Source organism: Camelus dromedarius, chromosome 18 (assembly GCF_036321535.1).
Source record: "Camelus dromedarius isolate mCamDro1 chromosome 18, mCamDro1.pat, whole genome shotgun sequence".
Classification (NCBI taxonomy): domain Eukaryota; kingdom Metazoa; phylum Chordata; class Mammalia; order Artiodactyla; family Camelidae; genus Camelus; species Camelus dromedarius.
The window spans coordinates 21,247,715-21,274,826 of record NC_087453.1 but is presented as its reverse complement, the minus strand read 5'-3'; the positions used below and the strand labels follow the sequence as shown (position 1 = coordinate 21,274,826).

At 43.0% G+C, this 27,112-nt stretch overlaps 1 protein-coding gene across 3 annotated transcripts in view; it reads right to left on the bottom strand.

The window, feature by feature from the left end:
- Positions 1 to 15,524, bottom strand: part of COMMD7 (COMM domain containing 7) — a 30,136-nt gene extending 14,612 nt beyond the window's left edge. The window contains exons 1-4 of one of the 3 annotated variants that reach the window (XM_031433990.2): positions 15,111 to 15,524; positions 8,266 to 8,319; positions 8,064 to 8,166; positions 71 to 127 (exon numbers count right to left, since the gene is read on the bottom strand). In XM_031433990.2, the coding sequence (XP_031289850.2) occupies positions 71 to 127; positions 8,064 to 8,166; positions 8,266 to 8,319; positions 15,111 to 15,194 (298 nt within the window). In that variant the 5' untranslated portion in view covers positions 15,195 to 15,524. The remainder of the gene's footprint in view (positions 1 to 70; positions 128 to 8,063; positions 8,167 to 8,265; positions 8,320 to 15,110) is intronic. The other 2 variants (XM_064475771.1, XM_031433991.2) reach the window with 2 other exon arrangements.
- Positions 15,525 to 27,112: the final 11,588 nt, after the last annotated feature.

The window sequence follows — 27,112 nt, the reverse complement described above, 5'->3', positions numbered from 1 at the left end:
AGAAGGAGACATTAACATAATGAAGAGCCGCAGTGCCGGTCACCCTGAGCAACCTTGGGTGGTGACCTACCCAGAGTTATGAAATCAGCCCGGACCTGCTCGGCCGTGAGACTCTTCTTCAGGGCACCTGGGAGACAGGGGAGAAATCAGTCAAAAAGGGCAAATCAATTGGCAGCCGGTACTCGGGCACAGCCTAAACAACACAGATGACTAGAGGCGCCCGTGAGACGCAGCGCTCAGGGCAACCCCAATCCAGCCGGGGAGGAGGGAGCATCCGACATGGGGGAGAAGGAGGCAGCACATTCTTTTTCTCATACAACACAGGTGTTGGCCTGTCCAGAAAGTGTGGAAGACGTGAGAGGCAGGGGCTCAGGGACGGGGTACCTGATCTGAGGAAAGGCCACAGCCTCCGGAGCCCAGTGTCATGTCACGTCAGGCGGGGCACAAGTGAGATGTAACCACTAAATGCACGCGTTTATTTAACTTTAAGTGAATTAAAGTGAAACAAAATTTAACATTCTGTTCCTTGCTTGCCGGAGCTGTTTCAAGCGCTCAACAGCCACCTGGGCCCAGGGGCCACAGTGCTGGTCAGCGCAGCTTACAGATTGTTTCCATCTACATGTTGGGCAGCGCTGCTGAGGAAGATCAGCTCTCAGGAAGTAACCAAGATGAACTAAGCAGTTTGGTTACGGTTCCCAAGTTGCTGGCAGAGGGGTTGTGGAGGCTTCCCCTCTGCAGCTCTGGGAACACACCCATGGGGGCAGATTTGTTCTGCTCGCAGGGCCCAATTCCTGAAAACCAGGTGCTGCCAGCAATCTGGGCTTCTCAATGTTCCACCTGCAGGCTACAGTCCAGAGTCACAATCTGGCAGCCACTTTAAAATTTTCCACTTCTTGGTCTTCCAGAAGATGACTAAAGAGTAAGAAGACATCCACCGCCATCCAGGGAAGGCCCTGAAGTAACACCCTAAACCTGAGCCCCCAACCCCCATCACACTCCAGAAAAACAATCCTAAAAGCTGTTGTCTCCTGCAAAATAAACCATGTCAACAAAGGGAGGAAATCTTTTATCTCCAAAATCAGACTGAGAAAGGAAGCCACAGGGAAATAAAAAAGGCAAGACCCCAGGAAACCTCAGCCATAAAAGCCCTCCAAGAATGGGGCTACTTCCTAGCTGACCCACTGAACTTCTAGCTACCACGTGTCCACTCCTTAGTTTATACCCAGTTCAAATCGAATATTCTGTTTGATGAGCCCACAGTACTCTGAGGTAGAGATTATTATTGTAACTTTTAATTTACCAAGAAACTAAAGATCAGAAGGATTAAGCTTTGAGGGGAGACAATTTGGCAAATCCATAGTCAACAACGGTGCTGCCAAGAACTCACCCTATAGACATGCCCTCAAAATACGCTGAGATCTACCTGGGAAGCTCTTCGGCCACATGGGCAGAGGAGAGGGAAAGTTAAGAATGGTGCACTGGTTTTGGTGCATCCACACAGCAGCCTGGGCGCCAAGGTGCTTTTGTTAAAACTTAAGTCAGACCATGTCTCTGCTCTGCTCAAAACCCTCTAACAGCTCCTGTTTCACTCCCAGTAAAATCCAAAGTTCTCACAGTGCCCAGCAGGGTCTGGCCTCCGCCAGGACCCTGTGCTCTCTCCCTGGCTTACTCAGCTTTTCCTGTAATTTGCCAGGCAGGTTCCTACCCCCTGGCATTTGCCCTTGCAGTTCCCTCTGGGAGGAATACAATGGAATACTATGAGTCTCTAAAAAGAACAAGCTGGGGGAGGGTATAGCTCAAGTGGCAGAACACATGCTTAGCACGCGTGAGGTCCTGGGTTCAATCCCCAGTACCTTCCCCCAAAATAAATAAACCTAATTACCTCCCCCTCAAAACAAATTAAAAAAAAAAAAAGAATAAGGTAGCACTCAATGTAGACAGAGGTAAGGCACAGTTTTTCAGAACATATCCATAAAAATTTAAAGAGTAGATATCTCTGGGGAAAGGGACTGGTGGGACTATTTTTCTCTGCGTCATTTAAAATTTTTCTAGCTGCAAGTACTTTTTTTTTAATGTGAAGGTGGCAAAATAGTGAGCCATTTTAATTTCCTTTCTTGTACTTTTTACATAATTAAAAAAAAAAGTTACCCCTTGCCCCCCAAACAAAGGTTAAATGAATTGCCTGGGGCCACAACAGCCAGCAAGTGGCAGACAAAGTAGCCTACAGGCCAGAGTTCATTCTGAGCTGCCTCTTTCTACTCCAGGTCATTCTGAGATGCCTTGAAAGCGACTGACAACAAAGGCTAACAAGCTGCAGGGCCACAGAGCAAGCTCTTCATCCTGATGTCACCTCATTACCTGGGGCAGGCAGGAGCCGTATTTTAGAAAATTTGTATCCATTTGTGTCAGGCTAGGCCTTACGTCCTTAACTTCTTTTTCACCTTTTTCCTTTGGTGATTCCTTTGTCCAAAGCACCCTGACCCTATGTCAGGCAGAAAACTGTGTGAACTCCAGGGCTGGAGTCACCAGAACATATCACTGGGGGAAATCTGAGAATGTCCTTTAAACACAGACATAAAGTCCTAGAACTCCAATTGTCACAGGAGCAGTTGCCTTAGGCAAACCCCCACTACTATCAAATAATGTGGGTGACAAGACAGTGGTGTATGTGAGGGTGAGGGTTTCAGGAAACAGCTGGAAAATTAGCAAACACACTTCTTCCATCCCAAACCTATGTAAACTTGTTTAGTGTAATGAGAACTAAGCCTTGGTAAAGACCCCTGGAGGAGGAAGCAGATGGGAGAGGATGGTGAGCCCCATTCATTTGGTGATTACTGACCCTGAAGGCTGACCAGCTGAATCCACCCCTGCGAGGTTCACAGGGCAACAGAGGTCATGGTCACTGTACACAGACTTACGAAGCACCTGCTACACGCCAGCACTCTGCTGCAAGCTGGGGAACGTCAATGAACCAAACAGACAACAATCCCTCATGAGGCTCACATTCTTTCCGGAGAAAGACCATAACCATAATGTAACAAATCAGTAAGCTACATCAAGTATTGTTGAAGAGTGCCATAGAGAAAAGCAACAGGGTAAGGTGACGTTGGGAGCCCTGGGGAAGTTAGTTCAACATTTGATTGAAGACCATTTGTGACTATTGTCAATGCTGATTAATTATTCCTTTGTTGTTGTTGTTGCTGTTGTTCAGCCAGATAGACTCCTTTGGAGTGGGGTAGGTGAGTTATCACCTTTCCTTGCAAAACAATCAGTTCAGAGTACCCACAAGGGCCAGATACCTTGCTAAGTATTAAAGTAAAAACAGGCTTAAATTGTGGCCCTACTGTGACATTATCTGTAATCTTTTCTGGGAGACAACTCATAATCATCATCACAATGATAATAGCAGCAGTGTAGCTACCACCTTATTATTGAAGCAAGCACTTTACATTCATTATCTTTCTCCATTCTTGTAACAGTGTATGAGCTACTAGTATTAGCTCCATCTTATTCCTGAAGAAACTGATTTCACTGGTTAACTGCTTGGCTTGAGGTCTCAGAGCTGTGAAACAGCCACAGTGACAAGTAAGCACACAAGGGCCACTGAGTAACCAAATGCAAGGTGGGGGCCCTATCTGGATCCTGATGAGAACAACGCTTTCAAACAAAATGCATACGACAATGGGGCAGTTTAAACACTGACTGCACATTTTAATTTTAGATATGATAATTGCATAGTAGTTTGATAAACAGGGAAAAGTCCTTTATCTTTTAGAGATACGTAACTAGGAACGAGGAATAAAATGATATGATGTCTGAGATTTGTTTTGAAATAATCCAGTTTGTAGAGCAGTAAGGAGAAGTAGATGGGGCACAGATGAAGCAATTTGGCCATGGGTTGATAAACGTCCAAGTCAGATGCTTTTAAGAATTACATACTAAATAAAGAAAGAAAAACATTAAAGAACAATAAAAACACACACAAAAATCCACAGGTTTTGAGCTAATCAAGGGAGGTTCTAGCCCCAGTTTTTCCACTGTAAGATCTTAAGCTAGTCACTTCTCCTCTCTAGGGCTCTGTTTCTTTATCTCCAAGACAAAGATCAGACTAGATCAGCATTTTACAAAGCTTTTACTTGACCCTCCTCCATTCCCCCCTCCACCTCTAAAAAAGGAAGCGTTCCATAGTTAACTGTTTCACAGATACTGGTTAAGCAGGTTGCTTTTTACTGCAGGACCTTTCAGAGCCTGAGATATGTGAATGTGTCTGTGAATCTCCAAGATTCCAAGGCTGGGGGGTGGAGGGATGGTATTTTACGACCTTGTCTGGCCACAGAAGTCTTTTCTGGATGAAAACACTAATTTTGAGGAAAAGGGATCTGGAGGGTTCTCCAGGTGCCTTCAGCTCTAACAGGCTGCACTTCTACAATGAGGTCTTACCGCACAGGGAAGACCAGGATGAGGGAAGGGAAAGAGAACGAAGGCCTTGCATTTCAGACTAGACTGGAGAAGGCCTTGAAAGCCAAGTTAACGACAAACAAATTCATTCTGCAAAGTAAATAGTTGAGAGGAGCTGCAGGATCCAAGGATCCAAGTTGTACCTGCATTCCAGGGCTACCTGGAATCCAGGATGGAAGAAGAGAGGTGGAGATGTCACTGCCATAACGAGGCATGAAGGGCTGGGAACTTGTTCTGGGATGGCAGCCTTTGGGATCAAAAAGAAGATGGCACATCAGGCCAAAAGATGAGGAAGAAGCCAGGAGACTTATAAGCTACCATTTCAGATGCTTAGGAGATGCTCTAGAAGAAATGGAGAATTCAAGCAGAAAAACTATGCAGGAAGAGAAAAGTCAGATTGTATAAGAACAAAAAGAAGAGTAAAATAAACAGAAATTGTTGAGTGCTACTGAGAAGCACAGCAAACCCGAGGTGGATTCTAGAACTTGAAAAGCTTTGGGGTGTTAAATAGTCAAGAGGTGAAGTGAATTCAGATCTTCTCCATTAGACAAAGGAATGTTTTATCTGATGATTTGATATCGAGGCATAGGACTCTAACTGAACTATGAATAAATAATGCTAAAGTTCAGCAAGCACTGTATTAAGTGCTTTATGTGTATTAACTAATTTATTCCTAGCACCAACACCATAAACTGCTCTTATTACTCTGTTTTTCAGATCAGAAGCTAAGAATCCAAAAGGCTGATCTGTCCAAGGTCCAACAGCTCTGTTAGGTGATAGGACCGACACGCAAATCCAAACAAGCCTGCAAAGCCCACCTCTGAATGGTATGCTTTTAGTTCCTCTGTGCTGTCTGCATCTATATAAAACGACCTGCTATCAACATTGATAATCAATCCTGCTTGAAGATTATACACCCAACATCCGCTGGGAGGATTACAGGATCTCCCAAATTCAGCTCAACTCACTCAGCATGGTCTAAAAGCTCCCACACTCTGTCATCACTTTACTGATAACTGTGGTTTAGGAAAGTAGTACGGACTGTCCCTGACTTCAAGGAACTAGCTCTCTGTTAGGGTCATGGGACAGACACATACCAAACAGCACCGACAACAGAAAACAAAATGATTATGGTCCACGATGGCTGCAGATAGAAGAAATCTCGGTTGCTAAGAGGAAGGGAGGTCACTGTGGACTGAAATGGTTTGGGATGACTTTCTGAAAGTAGCAGCACAGGGGCTGGAGCTCAAGAATTGGGAGGGACTAAGGCTCTGGCAGGATGGAGGAAGACGGCAAGCAGAGAGGAGATGGAAGGACAGGAAAGAAGGGAGGACACCAGACAGAGGTCTCCTGAAAATCAGCGCCCACAACGGCTAACAGGTATGCACCCACTGACAGACTCATTCCTACAGTGAGATTGACAAAGGGCATAAAAACTTCTGGTTCTGCATTCTGGGTGCCCATCCTACCGAAACGCTCACAAACGTGCAGTACGTGGATGTCGTAAGGATGTTCACCGCGGTATTGTTTCTAAGAGTGAAGAGTCAGAATAACTGAAATGTCCAGCAATAGGAAATGGATTAACTAAAAGAAGATACATTCAGTCCATGGTACACTGCAGATAGCAGAAGAACAAAAATGCAAGCTGCAGTCCAAGTCTATGGTTTACTGCTATTTATGAAAAACAAAACTACGTGAATGCATATATGTGTGTCTGTCAGTATATGTAAAAATATAAAAGGGTATACACCAAAATTGTACTGTGATTATTTCTAAAGACAAGAGTAGGATGATCAAAAGGGGATTTTCCCTGCACTGTTCTGCACTGTTTTAATGAAAATTTATTCCTGTGTTAAAAAGACTGCAAGTTCCCATCCAGCCTTGTGGTTCTCATGCTTTTAACCTGTCATGAGGGCAAGAACGCAAGAATCACATAGAGGATCATAAAATTTCACATTTGGAAATCTCGGAGATGTTCTGATTGAAGCGCCCTGAACCTTAGGAGCACAAGACAGGGCAAGGGAAAGGATGTGCACTAAGATATATGGGAAGGTGCCCAACAGGAACAAACAAATTAAGCTCCCAACTTTTAGTGCACCACTGGGCTGAGAGCTTGGGAAGATCAGCTTATTACTGACTTTTAAAATGTGCAAAGTAGGGATGCTGTTTTACCTCTTCTCAGCCTGGTCAACATTTATTCATTCTTTTAAGACTGGGCTCAAATGTCGCCTCTCTCTTTAAATACAATTACCTCTTCATTAAATTGCCAAATTAATTCTAACAACTTTTTAGACAATACACAGCTAAAAATAAACAAAACAACTTGATGCCCAGTCAGATACAATCACAGTTAACTTTTTTTTTAAACACAAAAATAGGACTGTGGTAGACAGTATTAAGCAGAATATTCTGAAAGGTTTTCCATATCATTACATTTTCCTCCACAGCTTCTTTTTAAATTTCTACATAATTTGAAAAATAAGAGCAACCTTTTACTAAGGTACTGTGCTAAGCATTTAATTTAACCTTATCTTAATTAATTTTCAAAACAACCCCAGGGATGCACCGAAAACAAGTTTAGAGGGGGGACAAGCAGCTAGTGGAAGGTTGTTGCTAGAGGCTGAAAGAAATCTGGTACCTAGCCAAAGTCACACTACTTATCAGGGGTCAGACTGGGATTCACACCCAGGTCCTCCAAACTAAAGTTCTTGACCACCACGATAGTCCCCTGTGAAAATGGGCCACAGCTCATTACACCAAACTCCAGCTGATGGGTGATTTGACTTTTCCTAATTTTTCTCTACTATAAACAGGGCTACAACGAATAGTCCTACAGCTCAACCTTTGTGATCACCACCCTCCTGGCCAGAAACTTTCCTTAAATGCTCTAAGGCAAACACTGCTTCTCAAACCATCTGCGTCAAAAGACCTATCTTTTTAAATTTTCAATCCATCATGGACTGATATTTTTGTAAAACACAATGAAAATTAATTCCTAGAAATATGAAATGAAAAGACAAATAGTTAAAATGGTCAATTTAATTTTTAAAATTTATTTTTAATATTAACCATGATTTTAAAAAATTTATTAATTTTTATTCTTTTGGGGGGGGTAACTAGGTTTATTCATTTATGCTTAGAGGTGGTACTTGGAGGATTGAACCCAGGACCTCGTACATGCTAAGCATGTGCTCTACCACTTGAGTTATAACCTCCCCAAGGTCAATTTTATATTATGTCTATTTTACTACATTAAAAACAATACAAGTTCCATTTTTAAAAGTTAGTAGATTCAAGAGACTTTGTCAAATTGCTATAGAAGTTTCTAAATGCTTACTCTCAACTTCTGTACCTATCATGTAGAGGACCGGGTAAGTCTGGGGTTGGAAGCCAGGATGCAGACTGCGCTTTGAGCTGCACCTCGGTCATACTCTACCACGGTTGTCTGTTTACCTGGCTTCCCTCCCTAGACTGTGAGACCCGCCCATGTCGGGCTCACTACCGAATGCTCTGGATCAGTGCCCAGAGCACGCTTGCCAACTCTGTGGATTGACGGGATGTTCAAGTAATATCTCTGGCCTCAGCTGCTGGGAGAGGCTACTCACCATTTGGAACCAGAAGGAGGCTCTTAACGATGCTTCTGAGGGGACCGAGACTGATCTGATTGGTGGCGGCAAATTCAGAGAGCTGAGCCAGAAACTTTTCCACCTGCAGAGAGGGAACAGCACAAACCAGGACTTCACTTTCTAAGCATCTCAGGACTGGAGACCCAGACTCGGGAACTCTCTTTCTCACAAGATACTTTACCTCTTTTGGTTCAGTTAGGAAGTGGAAGAGCACTTCTGTCAGGGCTGAAAACTGCTGTGAAGAGAATAACACAGAACATCAGTAAAATTCTACTCCTGGGTTAGTGTTCCCACATCCCATCCAACTACAGCCTTTGAAAGAGAAGAACACACAGGTGTTGGCACCTGTTTTGATTATCTTGAAGTTACAAATATTCATAATGTGAAAAGAATGTTCACTGCAGCATTATTTATAATTGCCAAGATATGGAAGCAACCTATGTGTCCATCGACAGATGAATGGATAAAGAAGATGTGGTGTATATATACAATGGAATGTTACTTAGCCATAAAAAGAATGAAATCTTGCCACTGGCAATACCATGTATGGATCTAGAGGGTATTATGCTTGGTGATATAAGTCAGAGAAAGACAAGTACCATATGCTCTCACTTATATGTGAAATACGAAAAACAAAAACAAAACAAAACAAAAACTGACTCATAGATATAGAGAACAAACGGGTAGGGGGAGAGGGTGGGGGAAGAAATAGGCTAAGGGGATTAAGAGGTACAAACTTCCAGTTATACATTAGCCATGGAGATGTAATGTACAGCAGAAGGAATACAGTCAATAATATTGCAATAAGTCTGTATGGTGACAGATGATTACTAGACTTAGGGTGGTGACCATTTCACAATGCACACACTCAAGACCTGAAAGGGAAAATCACTGGAACATTAACAGCAGTTACCTCTTTTTCTTTTGTCTTTTTGTTTATACTTCCTCATATTTATTATTCAAACATACATCAATCCAAACAAATAATTTCTCACAAATGGTAACATATTGCATGAACTTTTTCTCCACCTTGCTTTTTAAAGCGGTGACTTCGTGTGGCAGGATTTTGGGTGATTTTTATTTTCTTCTGTTTTGTCTATCTGTGTTTGCTGGGTTTTTTTTCCCCACAATAAACATCTTGTTGTGTACATGACAAAGCAGTAAAGTGTAACATGTTATTATACTCTGTCTTAGAACTGTCTTTTATTCTTTTGTGCATGTTAGTCTCTTTACCAGTACTATAGTGTTAAGAACTGAGTTATCTGTGTTTTCCTAAAATTCATCTGCAGTCCTAACCCCCAATACTTCTGAATTTGGAGAGAGGACCTGTGAGGAAGTGACAAAGGTTAAATGAGGTCATAAGGGTGGGGCCCTAACCCGATAGGGCTGGTGCCCTTGTAAGTAAGCAGAGGAAGACACCCCCAGAGCTCGCTCTCGGTGAGGCACATGTCATGAGGACACAGCGAGGAGGTGAGCCAGGAAGAGCACTCTAGCCAGGAACTCAACTCATTGGCACTTTGAGCTTGGACTTCCCAGCCTCCACAACTATGAGAAATAAATGTCTATTGCTCAAGCCCTCAGTCTATGGTACTTTGTTACAGCAGCCCCAGCATGCTGAGACACATATTTCTTTCTCATGTCACCTCCCAGTGGGCACCATTTATGTGGCATCATGGGGGAAACCAAGACACAAGAGTTTAGAAGACCCAGATGTGAATCAATGTTTTGCTACTGAGCACCCACGTGACCCTGGGCAAGTCACTTAGCCTCTCTCTGTCTCAGTCCCCATAGGGAAAACAAAGGTAATAATACATAGCTTCCAGAATGGTACTAATTGTATTGGCACATGAAATGCCTCCAGTTCAGTGCAAGGCTAGAGGCTAAATATATGGCAGCAATTACCATAGCCGTAATTAAAGTCACTAAACCATTTGCTCTACCTTCCTAAAGCAATACAACATTAAAAAAGAAAAAAAAAAATTACAGGCAGGTATTTCAGCTCAAAGTCCCTAAAGCTGTACGAATAATATGACTGCAAACGCACCTGCCCCTTTGACCATGACACACCAAACTCCACGTGATCCCCTGGCAAGACTCTGTGGTAATTTATTCTAAAACGTATTCTATTTTAAAATATAACTAGCCTTTGAAAATATAAAAGTAATATACATGCAAAGTTTTTTAAAGACTCAGCTACCTTAAAGGAATATAAAATGTCTTGGGAGGAGGGTATAGCTCAAGTGGTAGAGCACATGCTTAGCATGCACAAGGTCCTGGGTTCAATCCTCAGTACTGCCTCTAAAAACAAATAAATTAACCTAATTACTGTCCCCTACAAAAAACTAAGAAAAAAAGTCTTGCTCTCTCCCGGCCCACCTCCTCTGCCCTGAGTCCCACCCTGCACAGGTAGTTACTGCTAGTACCTCTGTGGTCTTCCCCTCAATTTTATTTTCATTTAATTTCTTTTTAATACAAATGGGATCATACTGAACCCACTCCCTGCACCTTGCCTTTTTTTCATTCAATTATATCTTAGCGACCAATCACGTCAGCAGATCTAAATCTACCCAGTTCCTGTAACAACTGCATGGCATTCAACTGTTCCAGACTTAGCATCATTTAGCTCCCTAGAGATGAACATTAGTGTCTGTGTATGTTTTTGTTGGTGTGATTACAAACAAGGCTGCAGTGAACATCCTCCCACATATTTCTCTGTGACATGTATGTCTATAAAATATATTCTTAAAATGTATCTTAGGTCAAAGAATATATGCATTTTCAAAAATTGAGGTATAGTTGACGTATAACATATGTTTCAGGTGCACAACACAGTGATTCACAATTTGTACAGGCTATATTCCATTTATAGACATTATAAAATATTGGCTATATCCCCTGTGTTGGACAATATATCCTTGAAGCTTATATATTTTATACATAGCAGTTGCTACCTCTTGGTCCCCTACCCCTATTGTGCCCCTCCTCCCTTCCCTCTTCCCACTGGCAACCACTAGTTTGTTCTCTAGGACATATGCATTCTAAACTCTGAGAAAATGTTGTCAAATTGCCTTGCAAAGAAGTTTCATGGAGTTATACTCCCACCAACCAATGGCACAGAAGTGTCGGCTTTCTCAAAACTTCATGTATATTCCACGGAAACACTTTAACCAATGCTGACCCAGGGACTGTCTTTCTGCAGTATATGATACTGGGTTTTAGCCCTGCACAACCGCTGATAAAGTAAAAACAAGAACAGTCCAGAGTGGCTTGAGAATGTGCCCTCAAACTGAATTTTCCTCTATTTCTTTACATTTTTATTTTTTGCTGCAAACCTGTGGAACTGTCAGGTCTCTGGCCAACTGTTTCTTATGCCACCTAGGGCCTTTAAAAAAATGGGGCAGCTGGAAGGCCTCCAGCTACTTTTCTGTTTCCAGGCCTCAGTCCGAACACTCAGGCTCAAGCTCCTTGTGTAGTCTCATCCCCCTACTTCTCCCAAGACAGGGCTCGAGCTAACCTGGTCTGTAGGCTGTTACGACCCCCATCCCTATCTCCACTTTTCCAAACCCTCCTTATCCTTCAAAGCCCTGCCAAGATATCATGACACTCCCAACGAGAAAGGGACCTACCCAGATTCTTAACTTCTGAGGCTCCCTCTTGGAACCTCACCTGGGGGCACTTAGAATGTTCAATCTTGATAAGGAACACAAACCTGTCTTAACAGAGAAGGTTCCTCCTACGGCTTTGTATGGTCACAGCACCTTAATCATTGTAAGTGCACAGTAAGTATTTGTTGAATAAATCTTCCCTAAGCACCTTCCCCATTCTTTGCCTTTGTACCTGCATAGCTATCTCTCCCTGGAATGCTGAGCTCACCTGCTCAGGACTACCCAGGAAATCAAAATCTTAATAAGTCTCATCAGTTAAATGTATGAAAAGATGCTCAAGATCATTCCAGATGAGAAATACAAATCAACAAAACAAGGAGATACCACTTTTCACTTATCAGATCTAAAAAAGCTAAAAATCTGATGGCACCAGTGCTGGTGAAAATACAAGGAATCAGACATGCTTGCATACTGTTGAGAGGATAAACTGGGGCAAACTTTTTGGACGGCAATTTGGCAATCTATCTAATTTTTTAAATGATCATACCCCTTGACCTAGTAATTCCACTGCAAAAAGTATACCCTTCAGAGATGTTCCAAAAATCTATAAACCCAGACACATTTCACAATACAATTTGTTGACAGTATTGTTCACAAAAGCAAACAACTGAAAGCAACTTAAGTGTCTATTAATAGGGGACTGGTTAAATTATGGTAGATCCATTTCAAGGAATATTACACAATCCCTTTGGGGTAAAAAAGTTTTTAAAGGATACCCACATACATGGTAGCAGATGTAGACTTTTTTTTTCTATAAAGTTACACAGGAAGCTATTAAAATGATGATTTCTGGGGACAAGAGAAATAGATATTTTAATTTCATACCTTTGAATACTGTTTGAATATTCTGTGTGTGTTGCCTTCATTTACAGCTAGGTGAGAGGACTGCATGTAGACCATTTGTTTCCTTCTTTATATTTTTCTGAATTTCCCCTCTCATAACCATTCTAAAAATGATTATTTCTTAATCCTCCCTACTCTCAAGGCTCCACTTTATTTAGGACTGACCACAGGCATCAGAGAGCACATGCAGATCCACTTAGTACTGGACTGTGTCTCCATTTTCTGAACCTCCTGAGCAGATCACAACTTCCCTACCACAAAAGGCTTCATTTAGCAAGCTTTTGTAACCTCCCTGGGTTAAGTGGCTGTTTTGTGCATAGTAGGCATTCAGATAAATACCCACTAAATAAGCAAAAATGGTGATATTAACATTAATACAGTAAGGCCTAGACCTCAGACTTCAAAGTAAGTTCAGCTAATAGAGTGGGTACTCAGAGAAGTTTGATCACCTAAAAGATGGGGGAGAAATGGCCCAAATGACTCTGGTAAGTTACTCATCAGGAAAAAGGTTTTCTGTATTAAAAACAAAGGTGGGGGGTAGGTTATAGCTTAGTGGTAGTGTGCATGCCAAGCATGCAGGAGGTCCTGGGTTCAACCCCCAGTACTTCCATTAATAAATGAATGAATGAATGAATGAATGAATGAATAAACAAACAAACCTAATCACCCCCCCAAAAGAAACAACAACAAAAAAAACAAAGGTAAAGGTTTAGAGTATGTCTCAAGGCTAGAAAATGAGTCAAGTTCTGCTCTTCAAACAAGTGGATTATATTTTCCAGGAATACCAAATTCAAGATAACTTTAGGGATCACATAATACAGGAGCTTAAAAAATTCTTTTAGCAGCAGAATTTTTTAATTCTCCAAATGGAAGTCTTCCAGAAAACTCCAATACATAAACAAGTAAAGGCTAAACTACCTGGCTGGGGAGATCATCTACAAAGCTCTACTCTAGTATGTTTAATTCCCCAGGATCTTAAGTCAGGCGTCCGGTTCAGAATTCCTGGCTTCACCACTTCCTGGCTGCCTGACCTTAAACAGGTCAATTTATTTCCCTGTCCCAGTTTTTTTATGGTAATAGTACGTGACTCCTAGGGTGGTTGCAAGGACTTAGGGATTTAATACATATAAAAGCACTTAGAACTGTGCTGTCCAGTACAGGGGCCGCTAGCCACAGGTGGCTACTGAGCACTTGAAAAAGGCTAATCTGAGATGTGCTATAAATGCAAAACACACTAAAATCAGAAAACTTAGTACCAGGGGGGAAGGGTATAGCTCAGTGGTAGACTGCATGCTTAGAATGCACATCCTGGGTTCAATCCCCAGTACCTCCACCAAAATAAACAAACAAATAAATAAATCTAATTACTAACCACCACCCCCAAAAACTTAGTACCAAAAAATGAAAATATCTCATTGATATTTTTTATAGGGCTTACATGTTGAAATGATAATATTTTGATATAATGGATTAAAGAAAACACAGTAAATTCATTTCCTGTTTCTTTTTCATTTTTAAATGTGGTTTCTAGAAAATGTAAAAGTAGACCTGTGGCTTGCAATTTATTTCTACTGGACACTGCAGCCTTAGAACATGACTGGCATTATAACTAGTGTTACTTCATGAGAAAACAGTAAGTTGTGAGGATGCTGAGGTGAAAGAGAGGGGCCCCACCTCCCTGGAAGTTACAACCCAGTGGGGGAAACAGATGCACATTTGCAGTGATGGTGAGAAGTGTCATTTTAACTCGCTTATTTCGGCTGCCTTGGTGGTATGAAAAGAGCATCCCAACTGGCCCAGGAGCAGGACGCCTTCAAGGTGACTGGCTGGCACCTGCAGCCTGAATAGGGAGGAAAAGGCTTTGCCAGCTCCACTACCCTCTGCTGTGCAGGGTGCATGGCTTCTTTTCGGGGGACCACCAGTAGCTACCTTAATTGGGGGTTGGGGGTGGAGATGAGGAGGATCCCACTATGGCCTGGCCATTACCTACTCTGACGTCCCACCCCCAGAGGACCTGCCCTGACTCCAAGCTCCCTTCGGCCCCCTCGGGATGCTAAGACCCTCCTCAGTCTCCCCAAGTCCTCTCAGCCCCCCTACTAAACGTCTCAGGCCCTCGCCTGGCACACCGAATTCCACGGGTCCCCCAAACTCCCTCAGCCTCCCAACGCCCTTTGTCCGTTACTTCAGTTCTCCAAACTCCCTTCTGCCTCATCAAGGCTCCCCTTTAGTCCCTCTTCCAGGGCCCTGCAAACTCTCCTGGTTCCCAGGACCCCCACCAGTCCCCCAGTCCCATATCTGGGTCTCCGAGATCCCCCTGGCACACCTCAACTTGGCCTTAGGCCTCCCGAGATCCCTCCGCCCCTAAACTCGCCTCAGACGCAACGGCCCTTGGCCCCTCCCTGAACCCCCGACGGCCACCAGGCACCCCGGGCTGCCCGCGGCCTAACCCGCCCTCCCCTCCCCAGGGCCCGCGCTCGGCCCCCGCCCCGCAGCCCCCGCGCCGCGGCCTCCGGCCCACCTGCGCGCCCAGCTGGTTCAGCTGCTGCATGTCGCCGCCCACGGCCTCGGGCACGGGGTCCTGCGTGCAGTGCAGGCGGCCCATGGCGTCCGGCCGGCCCCGCAGGCCCCGCAGCTCCCGCGCCTCCCCCGACTTCCTCCTTCGCGCCGCCGGCCGGCCTCGCCGCGCTTCCGCAGCCGCACTTTCGCCACGCGCCGCCCGCCGCCGCTGCTGCCGCCGCCGCCGCGCTGCTCCCGGGCCGGTCCCGGGTCGGGGGCGGGGAGCCCTCGCAGAGCCCAGGATACCCGCGGCTGCCGGGGCCAGCCGAGGGCCCAGGGCAGCACAGCCCTCAAACGAGGGATTCCCTGCGGCATCTCCCGCTGGGTAACCCCTGGGCACAGAGCTTGGCCTCTCTGAGCCTGCTTCACTATCCGTAAAATGATCCCTAGGTGGAGCCTTAATGACCTAACCTTCCTAAAATGTTTAGAAGGTAGCCTGGGACACAGAAGGGCCTCAGTCAATGGCTAGCTGGTATCATTCTCATAGTTGTTATGCATTCAGCAGATATTTATTGCCTGCCTCCTAGATGCCAGGCACTGGGGGTAGAAAAGTGAACAGGCAGGCCAGGTGTTTCTAGGAGAGCTTGGGTAAGAGCAGAGAAATAAAATCTCAAACTTGGGCTTGCATCAGCATCATCTGGAGAGCTGGCTGTAAGGCCAGTTGCTGGGCCCCACCCCCAGAGTATCTGATTAGAAAGGCCTGGGATGGAACCTGAGAATTTGCATTTCCAACAATTTCCCAAAGACCACACTTTGAGAAACTCTGGCATGGAGGAAACGGACGCAAAGAAGTGCAAAGGACTGTGATAGTGCCAAGGAGGAAGGTGGTCAGGTTGGGGAGGGGAGATTATTGAGACAGGGATAATCACTGCAGCCCTTGAAACCCCATGCTGTCTTCCCAAGGATAACCTTGCAGCCCTAGGTAAGTATTACGCTGTTCCCTATTGGACAGACGAGAAAACCAAGGCATGCTCCCTGGAATCTAGGACCAGACCCCCACGCCAAAAGCACCTACCCCTGAGCCAAGCCTTGAGGATAGAAACCCAGGTGGAGGAGTGTGGGGACGATTGGCTGGCTTTCCCCACCAGGTTTTTTTCTCTACCCTTCCCTAAAATTCCCTTCTGGAATGGTATGAACAAAATGTCTTCTATCCAGAGGTAGACCCTTTAGTCACTGCTTCATTCATGCATTCATTAAATAGATAACACTGAGTGCCTCCTGTGGGGCAGATGACCTGACAAGTGCTGAGACACCACAGTGACAAAGCCAGATACAGTGCCTGGCCTGGGAGAAGTCAGAGTTTAGTCAGGTAGGTAGACACACATGTGAAAGTCACGTGTGTGTGAAATTATTAACCGATGCCAAGAAGTACAAAGTGCTTTGAGAATGTATACAAGGCACCTGTCCAAGTCCAAGGTACCTGGGAGAGAATAAACCTTCAGGTTACTGACAGACAGGAACTGAACTCAGACCCCCTGACTCACCGTCCAGGAATTTTTATTTTAAAATAGTTTTAACCTATTAAAAAAGATCCCTGTCAGGGCATTATATTTATTCATATCTTTAAGTAGTAAATCAGCTTTTTTCAGGTATAATTTATATACAAGGAAATTCACCCATTTCAAGTGTATTTCTGTAAGTTATTTTTAACTTTTTTTTTTAAACGACCTTGAGGAAACCACTGGATTTCCTTCATTTCTGCTCCCACAGTGACTGGTGCTGAAGTACTCTACTATAAATATTTGTGGAATTGAATGTGACAGAAAATAGAGAAAGGGAAAGAAATTCACTTGAAATTGCTGCCCATCACTGCAGTAAGACAGTAACTGTGTTGTTTTCCAGTCTTCTCCCACGTCACAGGTCTTTGGGTAATTCTATGATTTGTTTGGTTTTTGCATATTCAGGGACTCTCCCACTTTGCCAAGCTCTTCAATCTCTGCTACTCAAAGTGTGGTCCTTAGACCGGCAGCATGGACATTATCCTAGAGCTTGTTGGAAAAGCAGACTCTCAGACCTACCTTACACCTGCTGATTCAGCATTTTAACAAAATCCCCAGGTGGTTCATGATCATATTCAAGTTTGAGGTATAAATAATCACCATTTTAAAATGCCTACCACATGCTGGGCTTTATTTTAAGCACCCAAATGCACACTGTGTATAATGTCAATACTTTGCATTGTCTAACTATTGTCGCTCATATTATTTCTATTTTAATGTTGATCACATTGTGTTTTGCTGTCATTTACACATCTGTCTCCTCCACTTAATAATTATTTTTTCTCGGGCAAATTACTAACCTTTCTGTGCTTCCATTTCTTTTTTCATTTGTAAAAATGGAGACAATAGTAGAACTTACTTGGAAATATGAAATGAGACAATGCTTGTAAAACACTTAGCACAGCAAATGGCTCATGGTAAGTGCTCAGTAAATGCTTACTCTTAATTTTATTCCAGTTTTTCAATCTTATAAAAAAAAAAAGGACATGGCAATAAGCATCCCTGTACACAATTTATTTTCCACATCTGTTTATTTCTGTGGGAGAAATTTCTAGAAGGGTCAAGGGATATTTCGCTCAGACTTTCAGGGTTCAGAATAGCACTAGGATGACAAAGCTTCAAGGTAGGGAGAGACAAGAACTTGATCGGTCTGAGAACACCCTGAATTAGCATTTCAGCCTGAACAGGGACCTGGTGGCAGGTTCATTTCCCTGATGAGAACACTGCTCTCTAACCCACATCCCTCAGCCCAGGAATCCCAGATCTTCTAAGAGAAACTTAAAAATCTCAGAAAATAGCATTCTCGATTTCATTGATAAATGCTACAAAAACATCATCATAAAATGCAGCATAGTATTCTACTGAGTGAGAATATAATAATACCCATAACTTATCCCCATTGGTTGCCTTTTCAGGTCTTCACAGTTTTTCAGTTTTATTAAGAACTTGGCAATTAACAAAGACAATAGATAAAAATTATTTTTCCAACGTTCTCCTTCACAATCCACTCTTGACTAGAAAGGAGCGGGTGATTACTGCTAATGAGATAACTTTGTAGCAGGAAATGCAGACCTGGGGCCAGGCCTCCTTCTAGAGAACCACCGCCCCAGCAGCTCCTATTTCAGCCTTAATGAGGGACCTAGCTCCCTTCATTCACTTTAAAATGTCCCTGCGGAGGGCAAAGGAGACCCCCTCCCCCCACCCCTGCAAGTGAAAGGAGTTCATTAAGAAGTCCTTTCTCAGGCAGGAGGATTCCCGCTGGGAACTTCACCAAGGGGCTAGGATCTCCCTAGGAGAATGGTTGACACTTCAGGCTCTGAAATGCCAAAGGGCATTTTTTAAAAAAAATTAAACCTTTTACTCTGAGATAATTGTAGATTCACATACAGTTGTAAGAAGTCATACAGAGAGACCCCTGTACCCTTTCCCCAGTTTCTCCCCATGCACAGATCCCATCTTGCAAAGCCAGGGCGCAGTCTCGCAACCAGGTATAGACATTGATACAGTGGCGATACAGAACCTCTCCACCACCCCAGGGATCCTGCATTTTAACAAGAGGGACAAACTCCAGGTCCTCTTTCTACCAAAAGCTAGGGAAAACAATATTATGGATACTTTCATGTTCCCATTTATTATTATCCTCATCATGCCTTCACTGTTAACTCCTTTAATTATAAAACACATAACAAAAACCCCACAAAATTACAGTTAGTCTAGACTCTTCAAAACACCTATGTCATGAAAGTCGTCAATAAAGGAAGGCTGGGGAGTTTTTCCAGATTAAAAGACACTAAAAAAAAAAAAAAGGTAGCTACAGAAATGCTATGTGTGATACTGGATGGAGGTAAACAACTGCAGACAAAGATACTATTGGTACAAGATGTGAATATACTTAATACTGCTGATTAGTACACTTGGAAATGGCTAAAATGGTAAATTTTATGTGATGTGTTTGTTTCATTTCTTACCACATTTTAAGAAAAAGACATTATTGTGGAGGGCGGGTATAGGTCAGTGGTAGAGTGTGTGCTTAGCATGTATGAGGTCCTGGGTTCAATCCCCAGTACCTCTGTTGAAAACAAATAAATAAACCTAATTACCTCCCCCTGCCTTAAAAAAAGACATTATTGGGACAACTGATGAAATTTGAACACAACTTTATTATTTATTTATTTTATTTATTTTTGCGGGGAGAGGTAATTAGGTTTATTTATTTACTTACTTAATGAAGGAGGTACTGGGGATTGAACCCAGGACCTTGTGCTTGCTAAGCATGTGCTCTACAACTGAGCTATACCCTCCCACCGAACACAACTTTAGATTAAATAATAATATTATATCAATGTTTAATTTCCTGAATTTGATAATTGTACTTGATTACGCAAGAGAATGTCTTTGCATAGAGAACAAACTTATGGTTATCAGGAGAGGAAGGGGGTGGTAAGGGATAAATTGGGAGTTTGAGATTTGCAGATACTAACTACTATATATAAAATAGATAAACAACAAGTTTATACTGTATAGCACAGGGAACTATATTCACTATCTTATAGTAACCTATAATGAAAAAGAATATGAATATGAAATGAAAAGAATATGAAAAGGAATATGTATACATATGACTAAAACATTATGCTGTGCACCAGAAATTGGCACATTATAAACTGACTATACTTCAATAAACTGAATGCATAATCAAAAAAGAGAGAGAGAATATCTTTGTTCTTAAGAAATACAAACTGAATGTATTTAACGTAAAGGGGTATAAAATGGTTCAGGAAAGAAATGAGTAGGGTGCATGCTTGGCATGCATGAGGTCGTGGGTTCAATCCCCAATACCTCCTCCAGAAATAAATAATAAACCTCATCACCTCCCCCCAAAACAAAACAAACAAACAAAACAAAAAGGAAAGAAATGAGGAGGGGTAGTGCAAATATGGCAAAAGTTAACAATTGGTGACTCTGGGTAAAGAATATACAGGTATTCTTTGTATTATTCTTGCAATTCTTTTGTAAATTTCAATTTATTTACAGAATAAGTTTGAAAGGGGCTAAGAGAAAAGTTAAATGATCTTTGTTCCCATCCTGTCACAAGAAAAATTATTTTCTATTTTAACTAATATGTCTTTGTGAACTCTGGGAGAGAGGTCTGGCATTTATATGCATTCCCCCCCCCCCTTAATCCTCTCAGTAGCCTCACCAGGAGGTCATATCTCTTACCCTTGTTTTTTTGTAGAAGTGGGGATGGGCTTAGAGAGGAAAGGTACTATTCAAGGTCACTTGCTGGTTAGAGCCAGGACTGAGGTTGGAACCTCCCAAATGTGCTCTCAGGATCACTCAGAAATGGCCTATTAGACTTCTTTCTCCATGTTATTATTACTTTTTTTGAACCATGCACTCATCTATACACTTTTTCACTATTCAGCATTCTTGCCTTCTAGCAGTATATCTTGGAGCTCTCTCCACATCAGCAATTACAGATTTGCTATTTCTTTTTTACAGCTGCATAGTGTTTCATCGTCTGGATGACTCCTACCTGACTTAACCAGGCCCCTATTCGTGGACACTTAGGGTTTTCCCATATTTGCACTATTACAATCTTTGAGGGAGCATTCCTACATATACTGATATCTGCATTCTTTTGAATGGAGTTTTGAGGTCTTAGAATGGAATTGCTGGGTCCGTACCTTTCATTTGGGTAGGAGTTGCCAAATTGCCCAAGAAGACTTGAAGTCAGCTGTGTAGATACATTTGTCCATTCATAGGACAAGTCTATATTGAACACCTACGTGCCCAGCATAGTGCTAGGTGCTGGGACAGAGCAGTGAACTAGACAAAAACTCCCCTGTTGGGAGGCAGTTAAAGGTCAGAGGAAATGAGACACTTAAAATAGGAAGATTAAACAAAAAAAGAAAGAAAGATAGTAAATCAGGACCAGGTAGGATGCAAATTTACCAACACATGAGGCAGCAGAGAGGTTACTGATTAGTTTTCAAATTGGCTCTGAGCTTGCTGGAAGTCAATTCTACTTTTCATTTTTTAACCTTGTACATGTAAATTAATGTAAACACTCCTCTATTGTTAGACTTCTAGGACAGTTCCAAGTCTCTGGTTTCTGTATAGGATGTGATGACGTACTTGCTTGTCTGTTCAAAAATATTTCTCCAAATCTCAAGATTTTCCCTTGAGACAAATTTGAGAAGTGGAATTCCCGGGATAAAGTTTAAGCTTGTTTCAGATTGTTGGCCTAAGCTTCAAGGGACATTTACACTGTCCCCTCTAGAAATTTGCTTTTTAAAGGGCCTTTTGGCAGTTCCTAGTTTTGAGGGTGGGGGTGATAATGCCTCTGCCTTTTGGGACTCTCACCCCTTATTTCAAATTCAAGGTAGGATTCTCTGCCTGAGAAAATGAGGGCTTGGATCTCTATTGTCTGCTTTGTTTTTCTCCCCAGGATGATTATAAAGTGAATGCCTGGCTGGGCCCCAGTTTAGGACTGCAATGCAAATTACTGCTCGGTGTTGTGAACACAACCTGGGTGTAACCTGGGAGGAGCTACCCTGAGAACTTTCTCTTCTTGACCATTTTTATTATCTGAAAGCTGGAGAAGTCCATCCATTCCTTCAGGCAGCAGAGACTTACGAGCACCTGATGTGTGCCAGGCCCTGGGCTTGGTGCTGGGGACCCAGCAGTGAACACGACAGACTACTGCCTCACCCTGTGCAGCTCCCAGGCTAATGCAGGCAACACACTGTATTTGAAGTATCTCTCAAAGACATGAGGAAGGGATAAATGCTAGGAAGGAGATGGGGGCTGGTGAGCAGGTTCCATTGGGGGTGGGTAGGGGAAGCCAGGCGTGGAGACCTGTGAGATGAATGGAAGTTAAGCAGAATTGTCAGGCCTTGATCATATGAACAAAACAATCAAGGGGGAAAGCCCTGGGGTCTTGGGCACATCACCCTGCCTTCTCCCACCACTCCCCAGGTCAGCACAACTCAACAGTCACTTTCCAAAGCCCAGCCTGCAGGCAGGGTTATCTGCTGTGTATATGGACTTCCTGAAGCTTCGAGGGAGAGAAACTGCCCAGAAGAGATAAGGACAGGTCTGGACAAGGGGCATCTGTCCCCTCTATGTTTATCCCAAAACCAGAGAGGCAGGGTCCAGAGACAGAGCAAATCCAGGAAGTAGAATCCTTTGTCCAGTCCCTCAACAACAGCGACAGTTGTTATTATTACTACATATCAGGCACTGTGTTAAACACTTCCTGTATGGCTTCTTGTTTAACCCTCAATTAACTTCTGAAGCAGAGGTAGCAGGTCTAGGGAACATGAGTGACCTGCTCGAGGTCACACAGGCATCAGAAGCCAGTGTCTAAGCCACAGGACCTTTTCACCATTGACATCTGGATGGCACTCTATAACATGCATTTCCTGTGTCATCTAATTTTTCACATTGAGGAAAGCATTGGGAGACCCCTTTTAAGGGAGGAATCCAAGCCTTGGAGAAGACGTGCTAGAGGTAAGTCCCAAACCCATATTCCTGACTCACCAACAAATATTTCCTGAGCACCAGCTATGAGCTAGGCCCTGTTCTAGGTGCACCAGGAACAAAATATAGCAGTGGTCAAAACGGATAAATAAGCTGTCCCTTGTGGAGCTTACGTTCTTGTCAGGGATACAGGTAATAATGGGTAAGCGAATACATAGCAGTTTGGATGATGGTAGGTGGAGGTTTGCTCATTTAATAGGGCGCTAAGAGAAGGCATCTCTATAAAGTGGCATTTGAGTAAAGACCTGAAGTAAAGAAATAAACCATGCAACTGTCTGGGGGAAGAATTCCAGGCAGGGGAAGAGTAAGTGCAAGGGCCCTGAGGTTGGAGTATGCTTGGTGTGTTCCAGGAAAAGCCAAGAGGCCGACGTGGTGAGGCTGGGAGGATGGTAGAAGGTGAAGTTAGGTCAAGATCCTGGGGGCCCTCGTGGGCCATTGGAAGGACTCTGGCTTTTGCTCTGAGATGGGGAGTCATGGGAGGGCTTTGAACAGAGCTATGGCATGGTCTGACCTGAGTGTTGCAAAGACCCCTCTGGCTGCATCAGAAGAGAGTATGAGGGGCAAGTCTGGAAGCCAGGAGCACAGTAAGGAGACTGGTGTAGCTTCCAGGGGGTAAGGAGGATGGTAGATTGTTAGCTTATTAGCTTGTACCAAGGTGGTGGCAATGGAAGAATGGTGATGGTCAGATTTTGATCTGATTTGAGGGAATAACTGATTTGCTGATGGATCCAGTGTACAAGATGCTTCACTGAGATCTGAACACATTACTAACATCCCTGCTGAAAACCATCCAATGACTGTTTCCTAAGTTCCTCACGACCTGGCCCCGCCTTCTCCACAGATTCTGTCCCCCTCTCCACTGTGTGCTCCAGCCACGTGGGCCTCCCCTGCTTCCTGTGTGGACCATGCTCCTTATGCTCTGGGACATTAGCCAGGGTTGGTCCCACTGCCCCAAACATGTTTCCCTCTTAGCCTCTGTGTCCCCTCAGGTCTCTGCTTGGCCACCGCTTTCCCAAGGGAGTTTTCTCAGGCCCTGTCACCGAAAATCCTTCCTCTTATACCCTGTCCTTGTCATCTTGTCATCTGACACAACTGTAATCTCACAACTGTTCATGAGATAAATTGAATTAATGTCTGTTTCTCTTACTCAATTGTAAGCTCCAGGAGGGCAGGACCAGGACCAGGGCTGAGTCTGTTTTTGTTCTCTACTTTATCCTGAGTTCTTCTCACAGTGCCTGGCACATAATTTGATAGTGTCAAGAAATATTCACATTTCTCCTCCACAAGGCAGACTCTTCAGTGAGGGCAACAAGGAAAGAACTTCTGTGCTGCCTTTGCAGGGGATGGAGAGAGTGGGTTGTCATGACAAAAAGGGAAGGTATGCCCCACTTCCCATCCCAACCTCAACCCTACTCCAGGCACTTCCCATTTTTGGAGGCAAGAGAGGAGGATGAGATGGGAGATGCTGGGAGCAGAGCCCTGGGATAGAGGTTCCCTGGCTCAAAAGATGGGGGTGGTTTCCCCTTCCCTGGCAAAGGAAAGTCATGGGGCTGTGCAGTGGGCAAAGGGCTCTAGGACTTAAGGAGACTTCGAGTCCACCCTTCTGCCACCAGGGACTTGTTGGGTGACTTTGGGCAAGCTCCCTTCTGGGCCTCAGTTTCCAGGTCCCAGGCTTCCTCTTCAGTGATAAGAACACTAACAATAGCTAATATTTAAAGATGGTTACCAGGCACCGCCTTAAGCCTTTTAGGGGGTAGCAAAATGGTTAAGACCACAGCTTGGCATTTAATCCCAGCTCTCAGCACACTTCCTGGCAGTATGCCTTTGGACAGTCAACTCTACCTGTGAGCCTCGGTTTCCCCATGTGTAAAATGTAGATAACAGTCCTTCCCACTTCATAAGGCTGCTAGAAGGGTCAATGTGTAATACATGTAAAATACCCAGCTCAGTACCTGGCACTTCATATTTTCTCGATACGGATAGCTACTGCTAACACGCTTATTTAATATTAACTAAAGAATAATTCCTGGCCAGATTCTGTGTACTTGTCTAGGCAAGTATATTTAAAGCAACTATTTCAATGGCCCATTTTCAGTTTTAGAAAAGTAGAAAAGAATTCCTTCCATGGTCAACAGGGGCAGAAAGGAGTGTGGGTGTTCCTGTTGAAAACGAAAGGTGAGGAACCCACTTTGCAAATGAACGTGGCCTCTAATGACACTGCCATTAAGACTGAGTACTTTACAATGGGGTTCTTTCACATACAAGGGCTCTCCGAATCCCCGCAGTCGCTCCGGGAAGTAGGCATAACTATTATTATTATTATTCCAATTAGAAGGGGAAGAAGACTCAGGCTCAAACTCCTTAGCATAGCACACTCAGAGTGGGGGGTCACAGCGAGTTGGGGGTTGAGCTGGGAGTCTGGTCCCTAGCTGCCACCAACCAGCAGTGACTCAGGCAAAATGCCCCACCTTGCAGAGCCTCAGTTTCCTCAACTGTAAAATGGAGCTCATCATACTAGACGCTGCTTTCAGACTTAAGAGATGAACTGGGCTGGCCTCAGCAGCCAGGAGCCCAGGAGACAGGGTTATGTGACCCTGAGGAGTCAGGGAGGAAGCTCATCTCTGCACCTACTGTGAGCTGGGAAAGCCAGGAGTGTAGTAACAATGTATTAAAAAAATTTTTTTTTCATTTTGGAGGGGAGATAATTATGTATGTATGTATGTATGTATGTATGTATGTATGTATGTATGTATGTATGTATGTAATTTCATCTAAATGGAGGTACTAGGGATTGAACCCAGGACCTTTTACATGCTAAGCATGCACTCTACCACTGAGGTATGCCCTGCCCTACAATAACAACGTATTTTTATTTAACAAGCACTTTTATGCTGTTTTCCATATGCCATGCACTGTTCAAAATGCCTTACATGTATTAACTCATATAATACTCACAACAACCCTATGAAGTAGGTATTATTACTTTCTTCATTTTGCAGATAAAGAATCTGAGGCACAGAGAGACAAAGTCACTTGCTCGTAAAAACACCTACCATATACAGATGCATGGACACTGTGCTAAGCACTTTGCATGTGTTATTAAAAACTTGCAGCTCTTCTAAGAGCTGAAAAGATGATAGTATAATTCAACACAAATAGAATATTTAATCACAACATAGGTAAAAGTCCACCGATGTGTTGATTTGTTAGCATGAGGGAATCAAGGATATATGCGTGTATGTGTTTTTTCTTTTTAAGGTAAATTTTTTGAGGGGAGGCATCTTTTTTTTTTCTGAGATAATCTCTAATTTATAGAAGAGTTGTAAGACTAGCACAAGGAATTCCTGAATGTCTTTTTAACTAGATTCTCCATTTGTTTACATTTTTGCCTCATTTGCTTTACATTCTCCCTCTCCCATATATATGCATATTGTTTCTGAAACATTTAAGGGCAAATTGGTGACATTGTGCACCTTTATGCCTTCCTCAATACTTTAGTGTTTATTTCCTAAGAGCAAGAATATTCTCTTCTATCTTTTTTTGATGACAAAACAAATGTCCTTTAATCACAGGATTTTTGTTGTTTCCTTAATAAATATTGATTGCTATCATGATTATAGTGATTGTGATCTGTTTTTTAATGCTTTTTTTGCTTTTTTACTGTTGTTATGCTGGGGGTTTTTTGGTGACTGGGGGTAATTAGGTTTTTTATTTGTTTATTTGTCTGTCTGTCTGTCTGTCTATCTATCTATCTATCTATCTATCTATCTATCTATCTATCTATCTATCTATTTATTTATTTATTTATTTATTTATTTATTTATTTATTTATTTATTTATTTATTTATTTATGGGATTGAACCCGGGACTTCACGCAGGCTCAGCACTAATCTATACTCTTCCCCCTTGTGATCTGTTATCATAAATTTCTAAACACTTTTGCACCTGTGCACGACCAGAGGAAAATCCAAAATTGATCTAGAAACAAAAGTTTGTGTGTTGTGTAGTAAAATTGATATGTTTTAAAAAACATCAAAAAGCAAAATCTTGGGGGTGTGGGGAAATAAAAAGCAAAATCTTTCTCAAAAATATTTCTTTGGGGGCCAGAATTTCATCTGTCTAACTGGATAATCCAGCATCAATGTGTTCATTTACATTCATTCAACACCAGAAACTAACACAACATTGTAAACCAACTATATGCCAATATAAATAAATAAATAAATACATAAATCAATAAAAATAAATTCATTCAATGGCCCCAGTAACAATCCCTTGAAGTCTTCTCTCTCTGTGGCTGAGGAAACTGAGGTTCAGAGAGACCACACAATTGATTTCTCAGATTCACATGATCTCAGAGGCCCGATTCAAACCACAGTATCTGATGAAAGGTCCCATCCTGGACATGAAGTCAGCCCCT